The 24,593-nt window shown below is 47.8% G+C and overlaps 1 protein-coding gene across 6 annotated transcripts in view; it reads right to left on the reverse strand.

The window, feature by feature from the left end:
- The window catches only part of PPP6R2 (protein phosphatase 6 regulatory subunit 2), a 50,002-nt gene that overhangs the window by 12,883 nt on the left and 12,526 nt on the right, over positions 1-24,593 (reverse strand). For 5 of the 6 annotated variants that reach the window (XM_040490468.1, XM_040490465.1, XM_040490469.1 and 2 more), the window contains 7 exons: positions 18,494-18,680; positions 9,041-9,178; positions 7,620-7,685; positions 5,905-6,017; positions 5,408-5,521; positions 3,448-3,574; positions 2,306-2,458 (listed from right to left, as the gene is read on the reverse strand). In XM_040490468.1, the coding sequence (XP_040346402.1) occupies positions 2,306-2,458; positions 3,448-3,574; positions 5,408-5,521; positions 5,905-6,017; positions 7,620-7,685; positions 9,041-9,178; positions 18,494-18,680 (898 nt within the window). Of the gene's footprint in view, positions 1-2,305; positions 2,459-3,447; positions 3,575-5,407; positions 5,522-5,904; positions 6,018-7,619; positions 7,686-9,040; positions 9,179-18,493; positions 18,704-24,593 lie in introns of all 6 variants that reach the window. The other variant, XM_040490470.1, reaches the window with a different exon arrangement.

The following is a 24,593-nucleotide window of genomic DNA, read 5'->3' on the forward strand; positions in this document are numbered from 1 at the left end:
CTGCCTGTGACTCTCTGGTCCCGTAGGCCAGGGAGGAGGCACTGGCAAGGAGAGTGACAATGTGCCTGCCACATCGGTGAGGACGTTGCCGGTAAAATGGGGCAGCTACTACGGTGACCTGCTGCCTCCTCAAACAGACGCGTAGAATTACTGTATGACCCGCCAATCCCACTTCTTGGTACACACTCAGAAGAGATACGGGCACACCCATGTTCACAGCAGCGTATTCAAAACAGCCCAAAACTGGAAGTAACCCAAGTGTCTATCAACTAATGGCTCTGGACAAACACAATGTGGTCACTTCACATAATGGAATATTAGTCAGCTTTAAAAAGGACGGAAATCCTGCCACGTGCCACCACATGGATGAACCTTGAGGACGCATTGCTGAGTGAAATAAGCCAGACACAAAAGGCTAAATCCTGCGTGGTTCCACTTCTGTAAGGTCCCTACAAGAGTCAGACTCAAAGAGACAGAAGGTATAGGGTGGTTGGGTGGCTCGGTTGGTTGTGTCCGACTTCAGCTCAGGTCATGATCTCACGGTTTGTGAGTTCGAGCCCCGTGTCGGGCTCTGTCCTGACAGCTCAAAACCTGGAACCTGCTTCGGATTCTGTGTCTCCTTCTCTCTCTGCCCCTCCCCCACTTGTGCTCTGTGTCTCTCTCTGTGTCTCTCAAAAATAAATAAATGTAAGAAATATTAAAAAAAAAAAAAAAAAGAGAAGGTAGATGGTGGTGGCTGGGGCTGGGGGAGGGGGAGGGGCAGGGGATAGACTGCTTACTGGTCTGAAAGTTTGTTTCAGAAGATGAGAAAGTTCCAGAAACAGAGAGTGGTAATGGTTATATAACATTGGGAATGTACTTAAATCTACTGAATTATACACTTACAAATTATAAAAATGATAAATTTTATGTTATATATATTTTACCACAATAAAATAAAAGCAAAAAAGGGGGGTGGGAGACACTTTTTTTGAAGAGAGGAAAAGGAAAGGAGGTCTTTCAAAAACGAAGCCCTGATCCATATCTGGGATTTCAGCACAGCAATGCCCAGCTGACTCCCAAACCCTGTAAGAAACTGAGATATAGTCAGTACTTCAGGCCTAGTTCCAAGGCTGCCCCCTTCTGGGATGAGAAATTTTTTTTTTTTTTTAAATTTTTTTTTTTCAACGTTTATTTATTTTATTTTTGGGACAGAGAGAGACAGAGCATGAACGGGGGAGGGGCAGAGAGAGAGGGAGACACAGAATCGGAAACAGGCTCCAGGCTCTGAGCCATCAGCCCAGAGCCCGACGCGGGGCTCGAACTCCCGGACCGCGAGATCGTGACCTGGCTGAAGTCGGACGCTCAACCGACTGTGCCACCCAGGCGCCCCAAGGGATGAGAAATTTTTTAAATGTTATTTTTGAGAGAGAGACAGAGACAGAGCAGGAGCAGGGGAGGGACAGAGAGAGAGGGAGACACAGAATCCAAAGCAGGAAGGATCCAGGCTCTGAGCTGTCAGCACAGAGCTCAACACGGGGCTTGAACTCCGGACCGCGGGATCATGACCTGAGCCAAAGTCTGATGCTTAACTGACTGAGCCTCCCACGCACCCCTGGGGTAAGAATTTAAATTAGAAAAGATTTCAGTTCTCTGGGAGTAGAGGCCCTAAGGCAAGGCAGAAGGGAAGAGGGAGACCGAGACCCCATGTGCTCACGGTGCACACCCAGGGGGACGCCCTCCCCATCAGCACCCACCTTCCGTGGCGGAGCCTGCTGCCCACAGCCAGTGCTGCTCTGCTTTCCCTGCCTGCCTGACCGTCTCCCGCAGGCACCAGAGAGGTATCTGCTGAAGAGAGGACCACTTCCCACTGGCCTGGGCAAGAGCTGCTAGGGTGGCCTTCTACTGTAAGTGACCAGGATTTGCTCTTTCAGGACATTTTATGTTGGAGAGCTATAATAAAAGTTCTATCTTGGGGAGAAAACAGGAAGGAGATGGACTGTATTACCCCAGTCCCTCACAGTGGATCAGAAATCTGCCCTCTGTTTTCGGGGCAATTCTCTGTAAGCCTACACCAAGGCCTATCCCACGGTCACTCGGTGTGCTTCACCAGCGACCTGTCCGGTCAACCCTGTGACAGGTCTGGGAAATGGTTTCTCTGTACAGACTATGCTTGTTCTGGGCAGAACCTTGTCTGGATACTGAGGTCCAAATGCCTGCCCCTGACAGACCCCCGCCCAGTGCACCTGCCCTGTCTGCCCACCCCCCTGCTGACAGTGCAAGACACGCAGAGAGCCACCCAGGGCTGGCAGGAGAGCCCACTTACCAGCAGTAAGCCCATGGTGTTGAGCCGGCAGAGTTCCTGGTTGATGCTGGGCGTGTTCGTGTGCAGCAGTGCAGCCATGAGGCGGGCCCCGTGCAGACGGGCATTCCCCAAAGGCTCCTCCAGCACGCCAATGGTGGTCAGGATCGCTTTTTTCTACAAACACAAGAGCACCACCCAGTTAGAGACTTGCAACCAGCATGGATGGCCGCTACTGGCTTCTCTTAGCTCTGGTGCTAACTGCTCAAAGGGCCAGGCCACTACTCCATGAAGCGGCTCAGCCTGGGGAGGCATGCGATGTGTGTGTGGAGGTTCCTCAAGCCAGTGTTGCCTATGAGAGGAAATAAGGGGTCAGCAGGGTTAGGGACCCCACCACTCCCTTCAGGGCCTCACAAAATAGTAAGCGATGGTGGTCTACTGTCCCCAGAAGCCCAGGAATCTCTGGTCCCAGCAAACCAAGCAAAGACATGTGCATGTCAGGTTATGAGACATGTCCAACATGGGGCCAGCTCTCTGGGGGACACAGTGTCAGGACACTGAGCTAACAGACACCCCATGAACATACTTGAAGGAGACAAGTAACAGCTGACCTCATCAGATTGGATGCCAGGGTTTTCTGACCCCACACACATGCAGCACAATGTTTCATTAATGAAATGTTCCAGAATCCCTACCTTCATAGTGCAACAGATCATAGTAGGTGCTACGAAGCACCAAGGAAAGGGAAAGGGGCCCTGACAGAGGAGAGGGGCTCCACAGTGAGCTCCATGGTGGCTAAGCGACTGAGCCCTTCTCCGTGTGACCCAAGTGCTGCCTGGAGCTATTGAGCTGAGCAAAGGCCTCCCCTGGGATTTTCCCTGACCATTGGCCAGGTACCCCTGACTTGGAGGCCAGACCTACAGTAAACTGGGGCTCTCAGACGGCCCCTATTTCAGACTGCAAGAGTCATCTGGGGGGCTGCAAAATGTCCTCCCCATCCAGCCTTACCTCAGAGAAGAGACGGACATTCAGCAGATGAGGGTATGGAAACATGCCTCTGGGATCTGTCTGGTGGCTCTCAAGTTGGGATGTCTGGTGGTCTACTTGCAAATCATCCTGCCTATAATGCCTGCATAGGGACCTAACAGCTGTTCAGGGTCACCCACCTTTGGCGGGCTGAGTAGAAGCTGGTGGAAGTCCTTCAGTCGTGGCTCAATGCCGTGCAGTATGCTGCTGCTGACGGTACACAGCCCTTCCAGTCCCTGAGAAAAGGAGTCCACCAAGCCCTCTGTCCTGTGGATGAGGACAGCAGATGGAGACACAGGGCATACACCCCCATCCTCTGTCACACCTCGCCCCCCAACTTTTCCACCTATTGGCTCAAGAGTGGTTTGGTGGCTGGTACAGAGAGAAGAGAAAAGCAACAGTGGCCTTTAGAAAACACTCCCAGGTGATGGCCAAGGACAGCCTCCTCACCCCCACGGGGCTGGTGGCATCTCACACGCACCGGACTACCTCTGGTTTTGGAAAGCCAGGAGACAGGACTCCACATCGTCCCTCCAGCTTTTTCGAACTAATTTCTCTGAGATCTTTATTTAAATGCTTTTTCCAGTTATAAAAGTAATACGTGACCATTATAGAAAAACATTTTAAATACAAAAAAAGAATTAAAAAAAAGAATCAGCTGGCTCATCTCTGTTTTTATGTCTCATTTCCATGCTGTCCCTTTGCTGCAGGCAAGGTTGGGAGAGGCCTTGAGAAGAACCCCCACATCCTACAGAAAAGACCCAGGCTTCCAGGATTCACAAAGATTGAAAGAAAAAAAAAAACCAGCATTCTTGGGGTACCGGGGTGGCTCAGTTAAGCGTCCAACTTGGGCTCAGGTCACAATCTCATGATTGGTGGCATCGAGCCCCAGATCACGCTCTGCACTGACACTGCAGGGCCTGCTTGAGATTCTCTCTCTCCCTCTCTCTCTCTCTGCTCCTCCCTGAGCATGTATGTGCTTTCTCGCTCTCTCTCTCAAAATAAACATTAAGAAAATCAATATCCTGATTGTCTAACTAGAGAAAACAATGATAATGTTATAATTCTATTTTTAGGTAATAAACTAATAGATCTGTATTGGATCCCAGAGAAAGAGAGACAAAAACTGCTACTAATCCCATACCAAGATTAACTCAATTTCTTGTCATTTCTTATTCTTTGGTTGTTGTTGTTTTAAATTTTTTAAAATGTTTATTTTTGAGAGAGAGCAGGGGAGGGGCTGAGAGAGAGAGGGAGACAGAATCTCAAGCAGGATCCAGGCTCTGAGCCGTCAGCACAGAGCCCAACGTCAGCACGGAGCCCAATGCAGGGCTTGAACTCACAGACCACGAGATCATGACAGACCACGAGATCATGACCTGAGCCAAAGTCAGACGCTTAACCAACTGAGCCACCCAGGTGCCCTTTTTTATTGTTATTATTTTTTAAATAGGCTTCATGCCTAGAATGGAACCCAATGCGGGGCTTGATCTCATGACCCTGAGATCAAGACCCCGAGATCAAGACCCTGAGCTGAGATCAAGAGTTGGATACTTAACTGACTGAGCCACCCAGGTGTCCCTATTGCTTTTTTTTTTTTTTTTTTAATTTTTAAAGTGCAGTTTATCAGTGCTGGGAGCTTCAATGAAGTCCCCTCCAGGAGAAATAAGAGAACTAGTCACCCTGGGAGATAGGCCACTACCACAGCACATGACGGGACAGAACAGATCAGACATACACACACACACACACACCTCACAGCCCACACCCCCACACATTGGCGTGTACATACAAAAACCACTCACACAAACACACACACACACACACACCCCACACCACACTTACACACATCACACACTGGGACAGTCTATGGAGAAACCCACTGTTCGTACCTAATCCACAGATACATCTATAAACACCTTGTAAGCTGGTGACATTGGGTACCTTCGGCCTGAGGCAGGAACATGACTGACGCCAAAGGTCAAGGAGCTGTAAGTTTATCTTTTCAACAAAGAGAGTCTACCCATCATTAACAATTAGTTAAAAACCCCACACACCCAGACCACTCATCATATTCAAGCTCTCATGCGAGACACTCACCCAGCCCGCCTTGTTTCCAACAAGGTAAGTAACACCTGAGTCCCACTAACGAGGCAGCTCTCAGTCTGGTCTCCATCAAACATGTTCTTCAGAAGCTGCTCCACACAGTCCTGCCTGTCAGACACACACAGAGGTCACTGCTGCTGGAGCAGACACACAGGCCAACGTCCAAAGGACCGCCTCTCCTCTCTATAAAGGAGCAACACCCTAAAACTCAAGCGGCTTCGCTTGGGCTTCAGGCTGGGCACCCAGGGTTCTCACGACACTCCTGCCCCTGCTGGCCTAGAGTCACTACACATGCCAGGGGTCCCCTGGAGACCCCTCCTCCCATGAGAAACAGGCTCATCAAGTTAACTAGATGGGAGTATTTCACAGCTCATCAGAATCTGGGCATCTGCAGTATCTGCCTGTGCTCAGGGCAGGGCTTGGAGGCCTCCTCATGCTCAGAAAGACCCCACCCCACCCAGCCAGGCACCCGCAATGCAGCCAGCACTCACGACTCCAACACTGTGAGGAGGGGGTCTGGCTCCGGGGCCTCCTGCAGCTGACTGGCCTGCTCTCTGCCCAGCCTGACGATGTCACAGAGAGTCTGAGAGGCGTTGGACTGTCTCTGGAAGGAAAAGGAGACACAGCACTTCCCTCAGGGCTGGGGAGAGAGGCCAGTAGAGCCGTCCCACTGCTCAGTTCTCGGAAGAACACACTGGACTCTCTAAACAAGTCCATTTCAGAGAAAACTGGTAGGCCTTTCTGAATGTCAGGATGCAATCCGGTCAGACCTTTCAGCTGTACTGAACTAACCCAGACTCCAGATAGGGCTCTCGAGGGTCAGATACACCACAGAGACATTGCTCTATCCCTGGAACCATTTTGAGATGTGCTGCATATGTGACCACGTTACTGCCACTGTATTTTAAATTAATATTTAAAATATTAAGTATTAAACTGTAGCTGGTAACACTCAGAATGAGTCCTATGAGCTAATGGAAACAGACAAGGTGCTACAGAAAACAGAGGCCTCAACTCTTCTAGGAAAACATTAATCCTTAACTAGTGAAAATCTGGAATCAGTGCACTCGCAACAACATGGGGTGTTTAGTGGTGCAGCTAAACTAACTAGACAGAAACTCAGCCCCCTGGCTCCATGCCGGGAGTGTCAGAACATGCAGCCGTGACCTGCACACTGTGGGAACTCTGGGCTACAGAAAGTGTTTGCATGACTACTTTAGGGAGAAATGAAAGCAGTCAGGTGGTCCCTGTGGCCTCACCCCTGCGTCTGGGCCAGGAACAGACCAGTCGGCGCCCTGTGGTGCTCACACTGGTGGAGGGGCACCCGCCCTCCTCAGTATGGAGCATAGGCACCCTCACCCAGCTGTCTGACGGCCCCGTGGGCGGAGAGGAACAGAGAACAGTGTGGCCAGGCCACAGCACAGGCTCAGACACAGGTCGGCACCACTGTTCTCAAATTGCTGACGGCAGCGTGTCTGTTTACTTTTGTCATGCACAGAAAAAATACACCCCAAGTTCTTCAACCGTGATCACTGCAGGGAGCAGGCAGGGGGCCAAGAGGAAGCCCCACTGCCACCCTACATGCTTCCACACCGGCGGTGGGGGCCTCCCTCCCAGAGGCTTTACGCCCTCGTAAACCCCACCTCCTCAGCCACTCACTTCTAGAGAGCAGAGTACAGCCACAGTGCGGACTGTCCCTTCTAAGACTGCAGAAGAAGAACTTCTGTCTTGCTCACTCCAAGGGAAGCCAGCAGCACGTTGTGAGCTGCCCCGTGGACAGGTCCACGGCCCTCAAGGAACGAGTCCTGTTGAGCCACTGGTGACCCTGGAGGCAGGGCCTCCCCCAGCTGAGTCCTGAGATGACCACAGTCTTGTAAGAGACCCTGGGCAGAGGACCCACTAAGCCGTGTCCAGGTCCCTGACTCATAGAAAGAGAAATTTAAAAAATACTTGTTCTTATAAACAACTAAGTTTTGGGATAATTTGTTACTCAGCCAGAGATGCGATCACTAATATAATTCTGGTCAAATTGTTTATTATAATATGTATGTATTACTTTTTTTAGTAAAAAGACATAGTCTGGAAGTCTGTGCTTGATTGAAGGAAGAAAAGTATGTAACTCTTGCCCTCAGCAGCAGAGAGCGTTCTTTAGCAGCCCCGAGTGAGGGGCTCTGCGGAAGGTGGGCTCTGTGGGAGCCATACTCACATCTTCATCCTGACTTGGGTGGATCAGCTCCACCAGCCTCTGGATGATCTTCTCTTCATTAAGCCACTGAAAGGGAAAAAGAGGCCTGCTAATGACGCTGTTCACATCTAAGTCCGTCCGTGCAGAAGAAATCCAAGTGCCAGGTTCCAGGGATAGAGATCTATCCAACGTATGTGTCCACCCAGACCCAGAAAGAACAAGTAGTGACCAAATTCTGGAGAGACCTGAACTCCGCAAAGAAGGGACCAGTGGTCCAGACGCCTAAACATGCTGTCCTCAGGGTGTCTCGGAAGACAGAATGAGCTGGAGCCCAGAGCCACCAAGGCACCAACAGGGCTGCCCCGGTGCACAGCCTGGCTGCACGTGGACGCTCTGCTCTCTGCCATGTCAGGGCCTTTCCAAGGTCGGGAGAAGCAAAGAGGTCTGGTGCCGGTGCCTGAATGCTGTGAGGACTACAATGCCCGACACTATTTGAGGCCCAAAGGTGGTGGGGACCCAGGGAAGACCAGTGAGTTTCCTTATCCAAAACTGGGAGATCTGCCCCCGCGGTTGCTAACATGAAGTTAATGTGGGCTTTCCGCCATTAACAACAGCTGACATTCATGCTGTGTCTCACTGCCTAACGTTAGCTATTTATGACTGACTCTTCGTGGGAGGCTGCTCCATAACGAACCTAAACATGAGAACGGCTACCCTGATGACAACTGTTACTGGGTCCCAGGAGCTGGAAAATGGGCAAGAAGGCCCAGGCCTTTACTTTAAATTCCATCACAGACAAAACCTGCCAAACAACAGTGAACAGTTTATCCCGCACTCATTTCCTGGCTCCTCTGAGACTCCTCCTCTTTTCTGGGAAAGCCCTCAGGGAGTTATGAGCAGCTCGTCAGGCTGCGAGCCTGTCAGGACAGACACGTGCACAGACTCCAGGTCAAAACACAGACCTGCTCAGGTCTCTGTGATTTCTCTGCAAAGAATCCTTGTCAGCTGTTGCCTTCTTCATAGGTAGGTGCCAGATAATAGAGCCAGGACCTGACAGAGCCCCTGCTCTGAGGCCATGGGGACACTAGGGTCTGGGGGGTGGTGAGGAAAGTCCTTTTCTTCCTCTTCACAGAGAAGGAGCCCAGAGAGTGTCAGGAGGAAAAGGAACACTCTGCTCTTTGTTTCTCAACAGACTGAGGCAGTACAGCAGAAAAGGTACAGACTGCAGACCCAGCCTCAAAATACAAGCCCTGACAAGAACCCATGATGACCCCACAGGGAGAAAATCATGGCGGGTGGAAGGCCGGAGGTACGGGCCCTCCAGTGCTCTCTGAGTGCCTTCACCCAACTCTGGCCTCCCTGAGGCAGGCCCTCACCATGCACTCGGCCTGCACTCAGCCGACCGGGAGAGGGCTCCAGAGAGGAGGGGCCCACACACTCACATGCAGGACTTCCTGCCGGAGCCCAGCAGGCTCCACGCAGCTGACAAGGCGCAGCAGCAGGTCCATGAGGGCCGAGGTGCCGATGTGCTGCAACACCAGACTGACGAACCTGTCCTTCTTCTTCAAGAACAGAATCACCTGAAATCAAACACACCGTGCGTGATAAGCCTGACAACCATGAAATGCTTCCCCCAAGAACTCTCATGAGAAAGATTAATTTTCAATTACACTGAGCAGAAATTATGGAGACCTAGAAAAAGTTGTAAGACAGACCTTTCCAAGGACAGGCAGAGACCTGAACACAGGGAAGTCTGTGGCAGTGGTGGGGGCCCATGAAGATCCCTGGCTGATGGAGAGCTGCACGGTTTGAGGCTTTATGCTCTGATGACACAAATATCCTCAGATAGCACAGCAGCCATTCAGTATTGCTCGTTCAGTACTGCCTCAAGTTCTCCCAACAGGAATAACCAGTGTGAACAGACCGGAGCAGAGTAACGTCGTCGCTGCAACCCCCAGACCTGGGATGCGACCCGACAGCACAGAGCACACGAGACAGCCAGTCACTGACAGGCCGCAGCCAGGGAGGGAAAGAGGACTAAGGTTCTACAAAGGAAAAGGCGGCGACACATGGCCGGCTGGCAACCAGTGCCGCCAGGATGTGGACAGCCAGGCGTGGGGGTGGGCTGCAGGTGAGAGTGGAGATGGAGGTGGAGAAGCCTGGGCAAGTCCTTCTCAATCGCACGTCTACGAGCTCAGCTCAGCTCAGCCAGAGATTAAGTGCCTACAACATGCAGGTCACCGAGGTAGACCCAGGCTTCTAATGGAGATGGGGGGGGCACAGAGAAGGCCCACCTCGCTGAGGGACCCCAGCCATACTCATGCTGGGATGCGAAGAAGAGGAGGGGGAAGAAGGAAAACAGGTGAAGGCAAGGAGGCTCTGTAAGGAGAATGAGTACAGACCCCTAGAGAAGGCGCCAAGAACAACATCAGGAATGAAACAAGGTGCATCAGGACAGAGCCCATGGGTTATCACCAGGATAGGGTTAGTAGAAACGATTTCATGACAATTTATGTAAATTTAGAAAAAAATGAAAAATTTCCTTAAAAAACACACTCATCTCAAACTGACAAAAAGGAATAAAAAATCTGAATAGTTCTAGGAGCATCAAAAGAAACAAAATCTATAATTAAAAGCCTCCTTATATAGAAAACTCCAAGCTCTAATGACTTTCTAGTAAATTCTACCCAGTATTTAAAGAAAAATAATTCTTAATCTTACATACACTCTTCCAGGAAACATAAAATGAGAGAATATGCCCCATATCATTATATAAGAACATAAAACTTTGATTCTAAACACCTGATATAGGGAGCACCTGGACGGCTCACTTGGTTAAGCGTCTGACTTTGGCTCAGGTCATGATCTCATGGTTCATGGGTTTAAGCCCTGTGTTGGGCTCTGTGCTGACAGCTCAGAGCCTGGAGCCTGCTTCAGATTCTGTGTCTCCCTCTCTCTCTGCCCCTCCCGGTTCATGCTCTGTCTCTCTCAGTCTCTCAAAAATAAATGTTAAAAAAAAATCTAAACACCTGAAAAGGACATTGTAAGATAGGCAAATTATAAGCCAATCTCACTGATGATCACAGATGCAAAACTTCAACACATGAAAGAAAGCATAATGTACCACAACCAAATGGGTGAGGTTAATACCATGAAACCAATGCTAGCTTAACATTAGAAAACCAATGGGCAGGATTTATGAATTAACAGAATAGAGAAGAAAAATCATATGATCAACTCAATAAAGACATCTGATAAGTTTCAACAACCATTAATGTTACAAAAAGACTAGGAATAAAGAAAATTCCCTTAACTCTGATTAAAACAAAAAAATCTATAAAAAACTCATAATATACTTCATACTTAACTATGAAATGTTGAAAGCCTTCCTTTCTGACGTAATAAAACAAGGAGACCCACTATCACCAGTTTGATTCAACACTGTACTAAAGGTTCTAGCCAATGCAATAAGGCAAGAAAAAGAGAAAGAAGGTATAAGAATTGTATACGACAAAATAAAACTGTCATCAATCAGAGGTGACATGATCCTGTACATGGATGAAACAAAATGACAGATAAGTTATTAGAATAGCAGCTTTACTGATAATCACCAAAAACTGGAATCAGCCTCGATGTACTTGAACATGTGACTGGAGAAACACGTGGTCCACCTGCCCCACAGAACACTGCTCGGCAGTAACAAGGAATGTACTGTGGAAACACACAACGACCTGGATGAATCTATAGTGAATTCTGCTGGAAAAAAACTAGTCCCCAAAGACTACATATTGTATGCTTTAATTTAAATAACATTTTGAAATAACACAATTTTAGAAATGGAAACAGATTAGTGCCAGAGGCTAGGGATAGGTGAAGGGGTAGAGGTGAAGGAAGATGGAAGTAGCTATAAAAGGGCAACACGAAGGATCCTTGTGGTTTTGAAAGTGTTCAGTACCCTGACTTTGATAATGGATAAGTAAACCTATACAGGTGATAAACAGTACCAAACTTAATACACACAGACACACACACACACACAGCTATAAGCAAAAGTGAACAAATCTGAATAAGATCAATGGACTGTATGAATGTCAATATCCTGGCAGTAATGTTCTACTACTGTTTTGCAAAACGTCACCATTGACAAAACTGGGCAAAGTATACAAAGCACCTCTTCAAATTACCTTATACAACTGCCAAGTGAATCCGCAATTATCTTAGTAAAACATTTTGATAAAAAAGATATTATTTAGAATAATATGAAAATATCAACTACCTAAGAATAAACCTGATGAAACATGTGTAAGACCACTACACAGAGAATTATAACACGTTACCAAGAGAAATCAAAGAAGCCCTAACTACTCAGTTTTGTCACCGTAGCACGAAAACAGCCATAGACAATATGTAAGAATGGATGTGTTGCAGTCAAATTTCATTTCAAAAATAAGTGGCAGGTTGGATTTGGCCTGTGGGCCATAATTTGCCAACCCCAATCTAGAGCCAATGTAAGCCTAATAAAAATTTTGGTAGGTTTTCTTGGGAGAGGAGGGCTGGGGAGAATGTGGAAACTGACCCTCAGTCCAAAAGCTGTTCATTCTAGGGGCACCTGGATGGCTCAGCTGGTTAAACATCTAACTCTTGATTTTGGCTCAAGTCATGATCTCACAGATTGTGAGTTCAACAGTGTAGCCTGCTTGAGATTCTCTCTCTCCTTTCTCTGCCCCTCTCCCATTCACACACTTGCTCTCTCAAAATAAATAGACTTTTTTTTTTTAAGTTGTTCATTCTAAAATAATGCAAAAGGCAAAAATTAGTAAAAAGAAATACTGAAGAAAAACAAAGTGAGAGGACTAATTATCAAATACCAAGACTTATAAAACTACGGGAATTAGGACAGTATTGCATCAGTGCAATTACAAACAGGACAACAGAGCAAAGTCCAGAAACAGACACACGATATGTGAGCCCCTGACATGATGGGGGGGGGGGGGGCGCATTATTGTAAAGCAACTGAGAGAGAAGGGCCTTACCAATAAATGCTGCTGAGCTAACTGGACATCCGTATTTAAAAACCAAAAACAAACTGTATATCATTTACAAGAATCAATTTCAGGGGTGCTTGGGTGGCTCAGTCAGTTAAGCATCCAACTCTTGACTTCTGCTCAGGTCATGATTTCACAGTTGTGAGATCAAGCCCTGTGTCGGGCTCAGTGCGGAGCCTGCTTGGGATTCTCTCTCTCTCTCTCTGTATCTTTGCCCCTCCCCATCTTGTGCTCTCTTTCTCAAAATAAATAAACTTAAAAAAAAAAAAAGAATCAGTTAAGTAAATTATAGATAGAAATGTGAAAGGTAAAACAATAAAACTTCTAAAAAAATACAGAAGATTTTTGTGACTGGTAGAGAGGTTTCTTAACAACAAAAAAACCCACCAACCATAAATTTAAAAAAAAAAAAAAAAAGCTGAACAACATAAAAATCTGAACCTTTGCTCATTAAAATACCACTAATACTAAGAGGTGTGGGTGCAGCTAGCCAGAGTGAAAAAGATGCTTGCAACACAAAGTCAACAAAGGACTATATCCATGAAAACAGAACATTCCTGCAAATCAAAAAGAAGAGACAGCCTAACAGAAAATGGGCAAGAGACTTCCCAAAAGACAGTACCCAAATGGCCAATTAATATATGAAAAGGTATATATCCTTATTAGTCACCGGGGAGATCACAAATTAAGATCACAACACTATATTACATATACCCACCACAACAGCTAGAAGAAAAAGAATAATAACATTCAGGGTTAGCAAGCAAAAGGAACTGGTATACTCTGCTGGCTCAACCACTTTCATTCACTGTATCCATTCAAACCACATGCATGTCCTAGTTATGTGGTAACACCTAAAGCAATCACTAAAAATCTACACAGAGACACATGAGAAAACACTACAGGTAGATCAAAACGGAGTATTAAAAAAAATTTTTTTTAATGTTTATTTATTATTTAGAGAGAAAGACAGAGTGTGAGCGGGGGAGGGGCAGAAAGAGAGGGAGACACAGAATCTGAAGAAGGCTCCAGGCTCTGAGCTGTCAGCAGAGCCCAATGTGGGGCTCAAACCCATGAACCATGAGATTATGACCTGAGCCGAAGTTGGACACTTAACCAACTCAGCCACCCAGGCACCCCCCCCAAAAATGGAATTTTTAAAAATTTTTAAAATTTAAACTTAAATGAAATTTTTTTAATTTTAATTTTTTTTAATGGTCAAGTTAACACCCAGGGCAAGGAAAAGAAACAAAAAACAGAACAAACAGAAAACTACAATAAAATGGCAGTCCTGACATATCGATAATTACATTAAATGTAAATGGCCTAAATATGACAATTAAAGATAGATCAGTAGAACAGATAAAAACACATAACTATGTATTGTTTATAAGAAATTCACTTCTTTTTTTTTTTTTTAAGTAGGCTCCATGCTGGGCGTGGAGCCCAAAGCAGGGCTTGAACTCATGACCCTGAGATTAAGTAAGACCTGAGGTGAGATCAACAGCTGGACACTTAGACTGAGCCACCCAAGTGCCCCAAGAAATTCTTTTCAAATATAACAATTCACACACAAAAAAACTACAGTTATCCCTCTTTATCCACAGGGGATACATTCCAAGACCCCCAATGGATGCCTGAAACCATGTATAGTACTGAACTCTATATGTACTGTTTCTTCCTATCCATACTTACTTATGAAACAGTTTATGAATTATGCACAATAAGAGATTAACAACAATAATAAAATAGAACAATTATAATAACGTACTATAATAAAAGTTATGTGAAAAGTTATGTGGTCTTTCTCTCTCAAAATATCTTATTGTGCTATATTGACCCTGCCTCCTGTAATGTGAGATGATAAACTGCTTATCTGATGAGATGCAGGGAGGTGAATGACCTGGGCACGTGATGTGGCATGAGGCTCCTACTGACCTTCTGATGCTGTCAGGAGAAGGATCACCTATTTCTGGACCAGGCTGACTGCAGACAAGGTGGAACTACTATATGCAAATATTCATAGCAGCCTGATGTCTAACAGACAAAAAGTGTCAACAACTAATATGTCCTTCAAAAGATGAACAGTTAAACTGTGGTCCATCCACAATCTGGACTACTCCTCAGTAATAAAGAACTGTAAAGAGTCCTTATCCTGTAGAAACACATATGGGAATATTTACATGTAAAATAATAAAATATCTGTGATTTGCTTCAAAATAATCTGGAATGGGGGTTGGTAATAGGGGGAACAGAAAAAATAAGATTGGTCAGAAACACACAACTGTTGAAGCTGTGTGAAAGAAACACCAGGGTTTGTAAACTATTTTCTCTTTAAATGTGTGACATAATCGGGGCACCTGGGTGGCTCAGTGAGTTAAGCATCCGACTTCAGCTCAGGTCATGATCTTCCAGTTCGCAGGTTTGAGCCCCGCGTTGGGTTCTTTGCTGACAGCTCAGAGCCTGCTTCAGATCCTTGTCGCCCTCTCTCTGCCCCTCCTCCTCTCACACTCTGTCTCTGTCTCTGACTCTCTCTCTCTCAAAAATAAATATTAAAAAACAATTTTTTTTAATGTGTGAAATAATCTATAATGAAAAGTTAAGAAAAGGCAGTAGGTCCTTCCAGTGCAGCCCGCCTTTCTATGGAAACATGTGATGAAGCACTTTGGCCCTATCCCAGCAGACCCTAGAACCACGTCAACTCCTGGGTTATTGATACAGAACTCTGGTGTAGCAATACCACAGACTCCATGTCTGCTAAAAAGAATATGGTAGCTCTAGGGGCGCCTGGGTGGCTTGGTCAGTTAAGCATCTGACTTCAGCTCAGGTCATGATCTCACGGTCTGTGAGTTCGAGCCCCGCGTCGGGCTCTGGGCTGACAGCTCGGAGCCTGGAGCCTGTTTCAGATTCTGTGTCTCCCTCTCTCTCTGCTCCTCCCCTGTTCATGCTCTGTCTCTCTCTGTCTCAAAAATAAATAAACGTTAAAAAAAATAATAAAAAAAAAAAAAAAGAATATGGTAGCTCTATAAGAAAAGATGTACAAAATCTATTTCTAAGTGAAAAAAACAATTTGTAGTATTCAGAGTAAATCATTATGTGACAATAAATAATAAATACATATTAATATGTCCTACAGGGGGCGCCTGGGTAGCTCAGTCGGTTAAGCGTCCGACTTCGGCTCAGGTCATGATCTCGCTGTCCATGGATTCAAGCCCCGTGTTGAGTTCTGTGCTGACAGCTCAGAGCCTGGAGCCTGCTTCGGATTCTGTGTCTCCCTCTCTCTCTGTGATCCCCCACTCATACTCTGTCTCTCTCTCTCAAAACTAAATAAAACATTAAAAAAATATATTTAATATGTCTTACAGAAAAAGAACAGGAAAAGAGGAACATCAACTAAATAATCAACAGTGGTTTATCTAGAGTATTAGAGGAGACCGTTCATGTGTTTCTGTCTTGTTTAAATTGATAGAAATGTGTTACATGTTTGTCAATATAAGAAATACCTTTAAACAGTGCATTTCATATTATTTTGATGCACTGGACAAGGGAAGAAGACAGAAATATTGTTAAGAAGCAGTAAAATTCAGCAAATATCTGAAAGTAGCAGAGGAATATTGTGAAGCTACAGACAATTATGAGCTGAGATGCAAGAGCCAGACTTGAAAGGTCTTTGGAATTTCTACCACTACCCGAGAGCCACAGTGACCCCCGCTACCCATCAGTGACCCCCTCCACTACCGACAGCCAGTGACCTCCCCTCAACTAGCCAACAGCCACAAGCCACAGTGACCACCCCCGACCACTACACGACAGCCACAGTGACCCCCGACTATCTGACAGCCAGTGACCCCCCCCACTACCCGATGGCCAGAGTGACTCCCTCACTATCCAATGGCCACAGGGACCCCGCCCCCACCACCACCACCACTGCCCAACAGACACAGGACACCCCTACCACTCCCTGCCTGATGGCCACAGTGCCCCCTGCCCTCAATCCTCGCAGCACTGTCACTAGTGTGAGGGACTCCCTGTCGCGTCCTAGAACCACTGCCACTACTAGTAGCCTCTCTCACTACCTGCATTACCGCCACTCTTCACTTATGCTCTGACTGGTTCAGAAAAAGATCTGAGGTGAGGTAGTCCTCTAAGATCCCTTGCAAAGCTAAGATTTAAGGTCCTATGAAAGGTATGTTCCACTGAACACTTACAACATGCCAACAATTTCTTCAGGTGAATGATGGTATGCCCTGAAGGTCACGCCTTCTCAGAATCCCAGACATGCACACAAAATTTGGGTCTGTTCCCTCACCAGATATTTGATGATACTGAACACTTAGAGTTAATGTTTTTGGGACGTGATAATGCAATCTGCTCAGCAAAGTCTTGTCCCCTCCTAGAGATATGTTTAAAAGAATTTTTTAAAGTTCTTATATTTTTTTATTATGTTTTTAATGTTAATTTATTTTTGAAAGACAGATAAGACAGAGCATGAGTGGGGGAGGGGCAGAGAGCGATCCGGAGACACAGAATCCAAAACAGGCTCCAGGCTCCATGCTGTCAGCACAGAGCTCGACTTGGGGCTCAAAACCATGAACCGCGAGATCATGACCTGAGCCAAAGTCAGACGTTCAACCAACTGAGCCACCCAGAGATGCCCCGTAAGTCCTTACATTTTAGAGATATATACCATAATATTTTTTAAAATATTTATTTTGAAAAAGAGAGAGAGAGAAAGAGAAAGTGGGGGAGGGGCAAAGAGAAAGGTGGGGGGAAAGAGAATCCCAAGCAGGCTCCATGGTCTCAGCACGGAGCTCGATGTGGGGCTCCATCTCACAACCATGAGATCATGACCTGAGCTGAGATCAAGAGTCAGGCGTTTAGCCAACGGAACCACCCAGGCACCCCACCATAATATTTAGTTTTTAAAAAAATTTTTAAGGTTTAGAGAGACAGAGGCGAGAGACAGAGACAGAGAGAGAGAGAACGCGCACAAGCCAGGGAGGAGCAGAGAGATAGGAAGAGAGAGAATCCCAAGCAGGCTCCACACTGTCAGTGCAGAGCCGGATGTGGGGCTCAAATTCACAAACCGTGAAATCATGACCTGAGATGAAACCAAGAGTTGGATGCTTAACCAACTGAGCCACCCAGGTGCCCTTATACCATAATATTTATTAAAAATTATATGATATCCAGTATTTGTTTTGAAATAATCCACTGGGGATGGTAGGAAGGGATAAAAGGTGAATACTAACCAAAACTAACTGCTGAGGCTGGGGGCAGGCCTAGGACACCACCACACTGATGGCCCTGAAGCACAGGCAGCAGCAAGAACCCACTCTAAGAAGACCATGCTCCAGCTAATGAAACAAATGCACTCACTATTTTTACAGAAGCCTAATGCTAGAAGTTTTCTTTTATTTGCTTTGAAACAGTAAGTGTCCTCGACACATGGATACCTGCCACTCACATAAACAGAGCAGCAGATCTTAGAAGGTGGGCGTCCTAAGAACCTGTCATGATGCAGGCATATCCCTATTCCTCATGCCTGTGACTGGTCAGGACAAGACATGCCAGCGTGCTCTGGAGTCCTGTGCAGCTCTCAGGGATGGCGGGAAGAGCTGCTTATTCCAGAGCCAGGCTGCAGAAACATCCTCAGAAAGCCACTTTCCTCATCAAATTCCAACTCACACCAGCAGCCCACACTGCTCCACCTGTGTCCCACAGAACAGTCAGAAACACTGTTCTCCAAGCCCTAATGATACAGTTTGCACAGCGACAGTTGACAGAAAGAAATGTTGGCATCAGCTATGCCAGCCACCCCAAACCACACAAGCTTGACGGATTATTCACCTGTTCAGTCTTTCTTGCAATGAGGTTGCCAATGGTCTTGCTGAAAAAACTGGCGAGCAGAGGATTCAGAGGCGGCTCGTGGTCCAAGAAGTCGTAAAGAAGGTTCAGCAAAGTCTCATCCCCTCCTAGTCTGTCGTTGATCTGTGGCACGTCACATGTCAGCAGCTCACAGGCTGTGTTTGGATACCTAAGAGGGCACAATGCAAGCAACTGGAGGTGAAATTAGACTTCTCCAGCTCTCAGGAAGCTGCTTAAATGACCAGCCTCGTAGGAAGCAGGTCCATGGGTAAGACCAAAACACTCACAGACCTTGGAACGAAGTAAAAACGTGAATATTCTGTGACCAACTGGCATTTTTGACTACTACAAGCTCAATGTTTTTAACATGCATTTTTCTTGCTCCGCATACCCTACACTCTGGTATCTCACCGTTTCTGACTCTACTGCACTCTCTAAATAAACCTTCTGAGTCTTTTGCATCTCCTCTCTCAAAACCTCTGCCCTTACACCCACCTGCCAGGGCTCTCACCTCCTGTGACCACACAGTTAGTGACACCAAGTCCATCATGCGCACCCTCCCTCTCCATACCCTTCCTGTCCCAGCATACCAACAAACAGAACCAGCTTGTCTCTAGGTTAAAGAAATGCCACATCAGGGGTCCCTGGGTGGCTCAGTCGGTTAAGTGTCTAACTCTTGATTTCGACTCAGGTCATGATCTCACAGTTGGTGGGATCAAACCCTGCGTCTCTCTGGGCTGACAGTGCAGAGCCTGCTTGGGATTCTCTCTCTCCCTCTCTCTCTGTTCCCTCGCCCACTTGGGCATGCTCTCTTGCTCTCTCACACTCTCTCTCTCAAAATAAATAAACTTAAAAAAAAAAAAGAAAAGAAATACCAATATTGATGTACCAATACCAAATGACGTACTATTCACTTGATAAAAATGACCAGATACAAAATAATCTTTATCCCATCACATGTAATACCGTGACATCACTCTGCTCCCTGACTTACCTGATAGACGCAGGGTCACTGCCATTGCCCTGCAATGGGCACAGCTACCCAACAACCTGCCACATCCAGGACACAGCCCACAACAGCAGGGCCAGTAACAGTGCCTGGAGCCATATCCAGAAACATCTGGGAACGCAAGGGATCGTCCCATGGAGCTGACTGCCCTAGAGCGCATCTGGCACAACCCAGGGCAAGCTCGGCAGCTTCAGGCACATCACCTAACCTCTCTGTGTCATTCTCATTTGAATGTAGAGGTGCAAGTGCCCACCCTCCCCACAAGGATGAATATAAAACAGAGCAGTGCCTGGCACACAGTAAGCCCCAGGTCAAGATCAGTCACTATGATCCTCCTGCTCCCGGCAGCCACCTGCACAAGCCCTAACAAAGGCCTGAACCAACGAGTGGTCACTGTGGCCTGGCTAGTGAGGCCTGGGTTTGAGACCCTGGAGAAAACAGTTGGCAGAGTATGGCAGTCAACCACATGTGGAAGGGGGAAGAAATTGAGAAATCTAGGTCTGGCTCAGAGACGGGTGCTCCTTGTCAGCCCCAAGAAGAGAAAGCACCTTCTAGAGACCAGAGAAACAGGGCCGTGTGGGCAGGCCGGGTGTGATGGACATGAGGCATTCACAAAGAGGTGTCCCAGTTCAATGCGCAGGCAGGCCCAGGCCAGGAGAGGTGTAGGCAGTGCCCAGGGAGGGGTGGGAGCAGTGCCGACCTCATGGGATGGTTATAAGGGTTGAATCAGTCGGCTCAGCCCTATGGATGTACACTGTGAGACCAGCATGGCAGAGAACACAGAGGCGCCAGGGGCAGGTCGTCAGAGAAAGCCTGCTCAGAGTACAGGGCAGAAGGGCCAGGTCAGCGACCCTGAAGGCCAGAGCAAGACTTGTACCACACAGGCAGAGAGGTTCCCACCAGACTGCAAACAACAAGAGAAGACGTGCCAATGGCACCAAAGAATCACGTCCCAGAGAAAAGAAATTGCAGAAAGAGGGGGCACCTGGGTGGCTCATCTGGTTACTAAGCATCCCACTCTTGATTTTGGCTTAGGTCATGATGTCCTGGTTCATGAGATTGAGCCCCGTGTCAGGCTCTGTGCTGACAGTGCGGAGCCTGCTTGGGATTCTCTCTTTCCCTCTCTCTTTCTCTCCTTCTGCCTGCCTCTCCTCTCTCTCTTTCTCTCTCTCTCAAAATAAATAACTTAAAAAGCTGCAGAATGAGATAAGAGGGAAAACCGGAAGGGAGAAAATTATAAAAGAAGCAACACAAGAAGCTTCCCTGTGGGGAAGGCCATGAATTTATAGACTGAAAGGGCCCTGTGGTACCATGGAGTACCCCGCACAGGGACTGACAAGAACCCCAGGGCCAGCTTCACCGTGGTACGAATATGCAGCACTGTTCACAGCTGAGCCGACTGTTTACAAAACTCTCCTTGCTTATAGATGCTGCTTCTGGGACTGCCCTGCCTGACCCCGGGGGTGATCTCACAGTAGCAGGAGACTCCAGGACAACGGGACTAGACAAGGACCGAAGTGCCCCCTGGAGGAGAGAAAACCTGGGAGTCCGGCTGCATCTGTCCGGCTTGTCAGCAGCAAGGCCAGAAGACGAGCCAACCATGGAGTCTTCAAAAGGACAGAAAATGGCGTCTGTGCAGAGTCTAAGGCAGAGGGAGTTTCAAACAAGTGTGAACAGAGAACAATGCACCGACAGGCCTCACCTGCAAACATTGCCCTTCACATCGTACTCCTCAGGGGGCTGCCAGAGAATAGGACTCCCCACAGGAAGGAAACCAAAGATGATGACGAGGTCCCGGAATACAGAAGGTGGGCCTGGGTTCTCAGAGTGAGGAAGGAGGGAACCCCTCTCCCCTCCAGACGCCTCCCGCTGTGCCAAAACTTGCTGCGCCCCGCGGGGGCAGGCGGGAGGGTGATCCGGGCAAATGGGCTTAGCCAGCTTTCCTGCTCTGACTGTAGCACTGCAGGGTCTTCTGGGGGGTGTCCTTTCTGGGGGCTATCCTGCTGCAGCCCTGTTTCCTACCCAGCAAGCAGTTCTGACTGTGCAACTTGGAACAAGGAAGCCCACTGCCCAGAGTTACGGAACACACTCTCCACTGCACTCTGCAAGTAACTGCAGTGCTGTCTTGACGTCTGTCTGCTGGCTCTTTCGTCTGATTTCTCAAGTGGCTGAGAACTCAGCAGGCCAACTGGACAGGAGCCTCAAGAAAAAGACCAGGACCTCCTCATGGCTCTCAGGTTGGACCCAGTGGCCGAACTCTCCGCCCAGGGCTACTGCACAAGCCCTACCTGCCTGCAGACTCTGGCTTTATGCAGGAACAGCGGCTGCTGCCTGACCTCAAACTGGCACCCAGGGGCAGCTTCTCTGAAGCAGACATGGCTCCCACACATCCTCCCCTATGTGGACTAAAGTCCCCTCATAACCCAGCCTTTAGTCATGCAGGGGTGAAGCAGCTAGCCATGCTGCTCAGCCAGGTCTGCAGGCAAAGCCCTCGCTTCAAAAGCACGAAGGCCACAGGAGGCGTCGCTGCTGACCCCATCAGGCCGGCCACGATGGGCAGTTGCCTAGAGCCTTGAGATGCACAGGCAGTGCTTCTTGTACACCAACTTTACAGGAGCAGAGCCAGACTCACTCACTCACGTACGGTCTGTGGCGGCTCTCGCGCCACATCAGAGCCGAGCGCCACAGCAGCTCCACTGGCCTGCGGTACTTCCTGTCTGCACTTTCAGAGCTGGTGTGCTAACTCCTGGCCAACGTCCCTACTTGTATCTTTCCCATCTTCGAAAACTAATCTTGACTCTACTGCTTTCTTACCCACCACCTCATCCATCTATCCATCCATCCTATTCCTTTTCTCAAAAAGGAAATTTTGGTTTAATTTTAATTAAAATCTAACTTTGGGGCGCCTGGGTGGCTCAGTCGGTTAAGCGTCCAACTTTGGCTCAGGTGGCAGTCCTGCAGTCTGTGGGTTTGAGCCCCACGTCGGGCTCTGTGCTGATAGCTCAGAGCCTGGAGCCTGCTGCGGATTCTGTGTCTCCCTTTCTCTCTGCCCTCCCCTGCTCACACTTTGTCTGTGTCTCTGTCTCTCAAAAACAAACATTAAAAAATTTTTTTTAATCAAATTACCTTTAATTTTTTTAATTTTTGATTTTTTATGTAAGCGATATGTACACCGGCTTTCAAACTCAGACAGTTGGACAGGGCCTGTAAGGCGGAGCAGCCTCCAGCCTCCCGTGTCCATCCTCAGACCTGCGGTTAACCTCCGTGTTTCTAAATAAAATACAGATGCGGGGCGCCTGGGTGGCGCAGTCGGTAAACCGTCCGACTTCAGCCAGGTCACGATCTCGCGGTTCGTGAGTTCGAGCCCCGCGTCGGGCTCTGGGCTGACGGCTCAGAGCCTGGAGCCTGTTTCCGATTCTGTGTCTCCCTCCCTCTCTGCCCCTCCCCCATTCATGCTCTGTCTCTCTCTGTCCCAAAAATAAATAAACGTTGAAAAAAAAAATTTTTTTTTTTAAATAAAATACAGACGCATTTCTTCATTTGTCACCCTCAGACGTTACAAACCAACCTCCCATGACGGAGGATGAAGACACAGCTCTCCTGCTCCCTGCCCCTCACCCTGTCTGTAAAATCCAACCACAACTCTTAAACCCAGGGCTTAGTCTACCCCGTGTGACTGTGCAGACACTGCTTACAGTGGAGCTGACGTGCTCACTTCGGTCCCATTCGCTAACTTCTCTAAGTCCTCAGAGTCATGGTTTTCTCACAGCTTTGTTTTCTTGGCTTTGTGCTCAGGCACGAATTTTCTGACTCCCCAACTTTCTGACTCTGAACACAAATGTCTCCTGGCTCACTGATGCCACTCCAAGATCCTTCTGCCCCGATCCGGAACACATGGCCCTGCCCCTGCTCCCCATCTTGCCACCAGTGCCCTCTACACAGGGAGACCATATAACTTATCACCAAACAGGACACATTAGGGGTAAGAGGGTAAAAGGGATGGGGGACACCCACAGGGACGCTGAGACAAGGGGCACTGACCAGGCATGTCCCGTGCACAACGGCTTCTATCCGACTTTCTGCAGATGGCCACCACAGCCCTAAACCCGCAGGCTCCTCACCAACAAGCCCCTGCCTCTGTCTCGGGCTCTCCTCTGCCAGCATCTGCAGGGCTCCCTGTCAGAGGCTGTGACAGACCACCCTCACTGGGTGTCCCTAGATTGAATGTCCCCTGCACAGGCACTTCTCGTCACCCTCTCCAGCTTTCTTTTTCTCCTAAGACAAAAGTCAACAAAGACTTCTGTAAAAGTACAGAGAGTAAGTATTTTAGACAGTCTATGTTGTAACTAGCCAACTCTGCCCTTGTAGTCACCAAAGGCTGAGTGTGGCTGCCTTCCAACAAGACTTTCTTCACGGACAAGGAAATGTCAACGTGGTACCAATTTCATGTGTAACAAAGTATTATCCTTTGATTTTTTTCAGCCATTTAAAAATGTAAAACTATTCTAGGGTGCCTGGGTGACTCAGTTGGTTAAGTGCTGACTTCAGCTCAGGTCATGATCTCGTGGTTTGTGGGTTCCAGCCCCGCGTCGGGCTCTGTGCTGACAGCTCGGAGCCTGGAGCCCGCTTCGGATTCTGTGTCTCCCTCTCTCTCTGCCCCTCCCCTGCTCACACTCTGTCTCTCCCTCCCTCTCTCAAGAATAAACATTAAAAAAAATTTTATGAAAAAAAATTTAAAAGAAAACGGAAAACTATTCTTAGCTTGCAGGCCGTACAAAAACAGGATTTGACCTGTGGGCCACAGTCAGCCAACCTAAGACTTTACCACCATCCACTATCTGGCTGTCTACAGACACTGGAACCCGAGGGGTACCCTGTCTGCACCCATTCCCACTGTGTCCTTAGTCCCAGGCTCTGCCACTCTGTCCTATATTCTCATTCACACACCTCCGTCCTCACCCCCAGCCCTAGCCACACCACCACCGCCCTTCTGTCATCTCCTAACATGCTGGCCAAATGCTGAATGGAACATTTTAGGAAAAACTCTGAGAATGGTCAGTACTACTCACGACA

This window comes from Herpailurus yagouaroundi, unplaced genomic scaffold (genome assembly GCF_014898765.1).
Source record: "Herpailurus yagouaroundi ecotype Mexico unplaced genomic scaffold, PumYag 182, whole genome shotgun sequence".
Lineage (NCBI taxonomy): Eukaryota > Metazoa > Chordata > Mammalia > Carnivora > Felidae > Herpailurus > Herpailurus yagouaroundi.